Source organism: Astatotilapia calliptera, chromosome 13 (genome assembly GCF_964374335.1).
Source record: "Astatotilapia calliptera chromosome 13, fAstCal68.1, whole genome shotgun sequence".
Taxonomy (NCBI): domain Eukaryota; kingdom Metazoa; phylum Chordata; class Actinopteri; order Cichliformes; family Cichlidae; genus Astatotilapia; species Astatotilapia calliptera.
In genome coordinates this window covers 30,282,877-30,288,788 of record NC_137434.1, presented here as the reverse complement: position 1 = coordinate 30,288,788, position 5,912 = coordinate 30,282,877, and the positions used below count along the sequence as shown (strand labels likewise).

General features: G+C 48.6%; 1 protein-coding gene across 4 annotated transcripts; it reads left to right on the top strand.

Annotated features, from left to right (window-relative positions):
- The first annotated feature begins 867 nt into the window (after positions 1–867).
- On the top strand, positions 868–4,087 carry LOC145419763 (inverted formin-2-like). 4 transcript variants are annotated; one of them, XM_080288179.1, is made up of 11 exons: positions 870–1,020; positions 1,103–1,173; positions 1,290–1,410; positions 1,545–1,709; positions 1,946–2,036; positions 2,411–2,533; positions 2,605–2,949; positions 3,050–3,241; positions 3,364–3,420; positions 3,580–3,934; positions 4,017–4,087. In XM_080288179.1, the coding sequence occupies exons 1-8, from the start codon at positions 901–903 to the stop codon at positions 3,121–3,123; spliced, it is 1,110 nt and encodes a 369-aa protein (XP_080144305.1). In that variant the 5' UTR covers positions 870–900; the 3' UTR covers positions 3,124–3,241; positions 3,364–3,420; positions 3,580–3,934; positions 4,017–4,087. The 4 variants fall into 4 exon arrangements, with proteins under 4 accessions (XP_080144307.1, XP_080144305.1, XP_080144304.1 ...); XM_080288178.1 differs by having other exon boundaries at positions 871–1,020; positions 3,050–3,118; XM_080288180.1 differs by lacking the exon at positions 3,050–3,241 and having other exon boundaries at positions 871–1,020.
- Positions 4,088–5,912: the final 1,825 nt, after the last annotated feature.

The window sequence follows — 5,912 nt, the reverse complement described above, 5'->3', positions numbered from 1 at the left end:
TCGGAGTTTGTACGTGTTTTTACGTGCTTTGGAGTTTTTACGTGTTTTGGAGTTTTTACGTGCTTCGGAGTTTGTATGTGTTTTTACGTGTTTTGGAGTTTGTACACGCTTCACAGTTCGTACGTGATTTGAAGTTTGTATGTGCTTTGTCTCTAGGGGCCACCGTAAATATACTTTTATTTATTCACTCCACATAAAATGTAATAAATAAATCACATAATACAAAAATCAGCTATTCACATTTCAAGTTTTAACTATTTAAATTTTCAGCTTTTTCCTTTTACAAATTTAAAGTGAAAAGAACACAAAACACTGCAAACCACAACACAATTAAATATAAATTATAATATGAAAACAAACAGAAGATGCACATTCTCTGTCATATGGACCTGCATGAATAAACTTTCTGAATCCTTTATCATCTGCAACCGAAAATAGTTGTGGATGATTATATACCTTTCTAATGTGACGTTGTTGTCCCTGGCTCTTTCTCTGTCTCTCCCTCCTGCTCTGTTCCTGTGCTACTGCGAGTGTAACTACCGCCCCTCCCCACTCTTCCCAGTGTAAAGCACAAGGCTTGCATGCTGAGTGAAGCGGGAAAAAAGTGCGAGAGAGAGCGGATGAGAGAAAGAATGTTTATATGTTCTCTCTCTTGCTCTCTCTCTATATATATATATATGTATGTGTGTGTGTGTGTGTGTGTGTGTGTGTATATCATATATATTGTATATCTTTTGTATATAAACTATAAACTTTCATCTTCAGACAAAAATTATATGACTTAAATTACCAACAGACTGTCTACCAAGACAGTTCATTTAGTTGCCAAATCATAAATCAGTCTGTTATTTAGCTGAAATAAAATGTAAAGGCTGGTAGTCTGATTTAGTCATGTGATGTATGGTCCATCAGGGAACTCACACGGGGAATGCTGAAGGCTTTAAGATCAGCACTCTGCTCAAACTGACCGAAACCAAAGCCAACAAGTCGAGAGTCACGCTGCTGCACCACATCCTGCAGGTAATGCTGGGAATACTACGAATACTGGGGAATACTGCAGTATTCTCATAATAATTCAGTTGCTGCTGTTTGTGACCCTTAGGAGGCTGAAGAGAATCACCCCGACCTGCTCAACCTGCCCGATGACCTGGAGATCTGTGCAAAGGCTGCTGGGTAAACACATATAGGAGTTCAGTCACGTACAGACTGCTGGGTGGAGTCTGTGACGTGGTAGCTCAGGTGTTTCGCCTGCAGCGGTGTTAAATGTTGCCCTCTGACTCCACCTGCAGGCTCAGCTTGGACTCTATTCAGTCTGAAACAAAGACTCTAAACAAACGGCTGAAAAACTCAGAGAGGAGCGTTTCCTCCTCATCTGACGACATGAAGGAGCAGTACCTGTCCACCATACAGGTGAGTCACTCAGGATGAGGCTGTCACCTTTACGGGCAGATAAATCCAGTCTGTACACTCACTGACACCGTTTTAGTGGGACAGACCTGCTGTTCCAGGTAAACTTACCTGTTGTTCTTATGTGGTGTTACCAGGAGAGCCTGCAGGCTGTTGAGCAGCTGCAACTCCTGCTGTCATCTGTGGAGGAGCAGAGGAAGCACCTGTCCGCCTACCTCTGTGAGGACAGCAGCAGCTTCTCCCTCGAAGAGCTCTTCAGCACCATCAAGGCATTCAGAGACCTCTTCCTTCGAACCCTCAAGGTCAGCGCCAATCGCAGTGCGGCTCAGTCTGCAGGACTCATACCCTGCCGCACGTTTGCATGTGTCATTTAAACTATGTCTCAGCCAGCCAATCGGCTCTGACTTGAACCGTGACAAAGTGTGGTAGCTGCCACACATTAGTCCTGTTTCCCTGTAAATGTTAAGCTCCGCCCTCTCTGGGGGGCCGGTTAGCCTGCTGAAGTTTGAACTGTGTGTTCCTTTTATTCTTCGATCAGGAGAACGAAGGTCACAGGGAGCAGGAGAAGAGGAGGAAGAGGTTGGAGGAAGGGAGGAAACTGAGAGAAGAAGCCCCCACCAGAAAGATCAGTAAGTCAGACACCATTATTTCACCTTAAATCCTCCCTCCTTAAATGGAGAGACAGGTGTCCCTCACCTGTCTCTCCAGGTGTGGCAGGTGAAGGACAGGTCAAGTGCAAGTGGAGAACAGGTGAGACATGTGAAGGGCCGGTGACGGACAGGTCGAGAATCAATAGCTGACATCAGCAACATTTTTCTGCAACAGTTTATCAGCAGCTGAATATTTAAAGGAAATGATGTGACAGCATCAGGACGAGAAGAAAGTTTGTAAAGATTAAATGCTGCTGTACCTGTGAGGCTGTCAGGTGATGCAGTGACAGCTTTCACCTGTTGTTTGTGACACGTGCGCTAAGCTCACAGGGGAACGTGTGTCTGTGCTGCAGTTAGGACAGACATGGCCAATTGGGACGAAGGATGCACCGTCGACAACCTGCTGGCCGAGATCAGGAAGGGCTGCAGGCTGAGGAAGACAAGCCCACGGGCAGAGCCGGACGGTGGGGTCGAAGGTGAGAGCCCGGCAGGACTTCTGCAGACTTTCTTGTCACTACTGCTCGTTTGATCAAGTTCTCCTTTTCAGGTCACCCCGGGGTCACGCAGATGTCACCGGCCCAAGATAAGCCAGATTTTCCCGAGAAGCCTCGGGAGGAGGTCCGGACTCCCACACATCCACCTGCTGGAACCAGACCAGAACCGGAGCCAGCAGAGCCAGACAGAGCTGCCTCAGAGCTCCAGGCCCTCTGTGAACGCCCCGCAGCTGAGGTCCAGGGTCCGGAGTCTGAAGTGGACACCAGACCGGCGCAGCAGGAAGTCCAGCACACAGCTAGTCAGCAGGATGTGACCCAGGTCAACAGGAGCAAAGATCCTAACCCGGAAGATTCTGCTCCCCGGAACGCATCAAACACCTTAGACACCAGCCCAGCAGGTAGAGTGAGGCGCTGTGCTCTCTGCTTCAGGCTTTGAGCACGCTCAGTGCTGCTGTTTGTTTCTGAAACATGGAAATTTTAATGCTTCCTGTCCCACAGCCCACCCACACAGATCAAGTTGTGTTCAGTGTTTGCAGCAGAGTGACGGAGACTCGGCCGCAGATTACAGTTGAGTGGAGTCGAGATTGCCATACCATGGTGATGTAGCCGGGTCAGTCTGGCTGTTGTGATGTAGCTCTGAGTCTATGAGGTCACTTCCTGTTCCTGAACATTAGTGTTTCCTGTGACATGGTGAGCTGAGGCTCAGGCTGTAAGGTCTCATCAAGACGATGATAGAACATCCTTTAGTGTTGATGATGAAATAAGCTTTATATCTAGAAACCGACCAATCGTATCCTCTCTTTGATCTCCAGAAGGCCACACAGGAAGAAAGCGTTTGAAGAAAAAGAAAAAATGCATCCTTCAGTGAGGTGAGCTCACCTGCAGCTGTGCATAAATCCACGTCAGCGGCGATTCACTGCTGTCCTTCACTCTAAAGCATTTCATTGGTCGAAATGTTTTTATGTTGTGGGATTTAAGGTCTTTTTTTAAATATCATTTATTATTTTATTCTTCTTCTATGGTTCCAGGTACATGGGTCAGGACTTGTTTCTGTGGCGACAGGACTGGACCTGCAGGAGAACAAAGTGTTTAACCCTCTGTAGAACCTGGGACCATTTCGTGGCCTTTGCGTTTTTTAATTCCACACCATTTCCACTGTGTTTTACGGAAGAGGATTAGGGCCACTGGAAAAAAAAAAAAGGAAAGAATTCTGACTTTAAAGTCAGAATTCTGAGATTAAAGTCAGAATTCTGACTTTAATCTCAGAAAAAAAAAAAGTCAGAATTCTGAGATTAAAGTCAGAATTCTGAGATTAAAGTCAGAATTCTGACCGAAACCAAAGCCAACAAGTCGAGAGTCACGCTGCTGCACCACATCCTGCAGGTAATGCTGGGAATACTACGAATACTGGGGAATACTGCAGTATTCTCATAATAATTCAGTTGCTGCTGTTTGTGACCCTTAGGAGGCTGAAGAGAATCACCCCGACCTGCTCAACCTGCCCGATGACCTGGAGATCTGTGCAAAGGCTGCTGGGTAAACACATATAGGAGTTCAGTCACGTACAGACTGCTGGGTGGAGTCTGTGACGTGGTAGCTCAGGTGTTTCGCCTGCAGCGGTGTTAAATGTTGCCCTCTGACTCCACCTGCAGGCTCAGCTTGGACTCTATTCAGTCTGAAACAAAGACTCTAAACAAACGGCTGAAAAACTCAGAGAGGAGCGTTTCCTCCTCATCTGACGACATGAAGGAGCAGTACCTGTCCACCATACAGGTGAGTCACTCAGGATGAGGCTGTCACCTTTACGGGCAGATAAATCCAGTCTGTACACTCACTGACACCGTTTTAGTGGGACAGACCTGCTGTTCCAGGTAAACTTACCTGTTGTTCTTATGTGGTGTTACCAGGAGAGCCTGCAGGCTGTTGAGCAGCTGCAACTCCTGCTGTCATCTGTGGAGGAGCAGAGGAAGCACCTGTCCGCCTACCTCTGTGAGGACAGCAGCAGCTTCTCCCTCGAAGAGCTCTTCAGCACCATCAAGGCATTCAGAGACCTCTTCCTTCGAACCCTCAAGGTCAGCGCCAATCGCAGTGCGGCTCAGTCTGCAGGACTCATACCCTGCCGCACGTTTGCATGTGTCATTTAAACTATGTCTCAGCCAGCCAATCGGCTCTGACTTGAACCGTGACAAAGTGTGGTAGCTGCCACACATTAGTCCTGTTTCCCTGTAAATGTTAAGCTCCGCCCTCTCTGGGGGGCCAGTTAGCCTGCTGAAGTTTGAACTGTGTGTTCCTTTTATTCTTCGATCAGGAGAACGAAGGTCACAGGGAGCAGGAGAAGAGGAGGAAGAGGTTGGAGGAAGGGAGGAAACTGAGAGAAGAAGCCCCCACCAGAAAGATCAGCAAGTCAGACACCATTATTTCACCTTAAATCCTCCCTCCTTAAATGGAGAGACAGGTGTCCCTCACCTGTCTCTCCAGGTGTGGCAGGTGAAGGACAGGTCAAGTGCAAGTGGAGAACAGGTGAGACATGTGAAGGGCCGGTGACGGACAGGTCGAGAATCAATAGCTGACATCAGCAACATTTTTCTGCAACAGTTTATCAGCAGCTGAATATTTAAAGGAAATGATGTGACAGCATCTGGACGAGAAGAAAGTTTGTAAAGATTAAATGCTGCTGTACCTGTGAGGCTGTCAGGTGATGCAGTGACAGCTTTCACCTGTTGTTTGTGACACGTGCGCTAAGCTCACAGGGGAACGTGTGTCTGTGCTGCAGTTAGGACAGACAAGGCCAATTGGGACGAAGGATGCACCGTCGACAACCTGCTGGCCGAGATCAGGAAGGGCTGCAGGCTGAGGAAGACAAGCCCACGGGCAGAGCCGGACGGTGGGGTCGAAGGTGAGAGCCCGGCAGGACTTCTGCAGACTTTCTTGTCACTACTGCTCGTTTGATCAAGTTCTCCTTTTCAGGTCACCCCGGGGTCACGCAGATGTCACCGGCCCAAGATAAGCCAGATTTTCCCGAGAAGCCTCGGGAGGAGGTCCGGACTCCCACACATCCACCTGCTGGAACCAGACCAGAACCGGAGCCAGCAGAGCCAGACAGAGCTGCCTCAGAGCTCCAGGCCCTCTGTGAACGCCCCGCAGCTGAGGTCCAGGGTCCGGAGTCTGAAGTGGACACCAGACCGGCGCAGCAGGAAGTCCAGCACACAGCTAGTCAGCAGGATGTGACCCAGGTCAACAGGAGCAAAGATCCTAACCCGGAAGATTCTGCTCCCCGGAACGCATCAAACACCTTAGACACCAGCCCAGCAGGTAGAGTGAGGCGCTGTGCTCTCTGCTTCAGGCTTTGAGCACGCTCAGT

Excerpts from the sequence above, each read along its gene's own strand:
- LOC145419763 (XM_080288178.1), top strand. The coding sequence starts at position 901 with ATGGTCCATCAGGGAACTCACACGGGGAATGCTGAAGGCTTTAAGATC. Across the intron at positions 1,411-1,544 it reads AGTACCTGTCCACCATACAG|GAGAGCCTGCAGGCTGTTGA; the intron begins GTGAGTCACTCA and ends TGGTGTTACCAG. Across the intron at positions 3,119-3,363 it reads AGACTCGGCCGCAGATTACA|AAGGCCACACAGGAAGAAAG; the intron begins GTTGAGTGGAGT and ends TTTGATCTCCAG.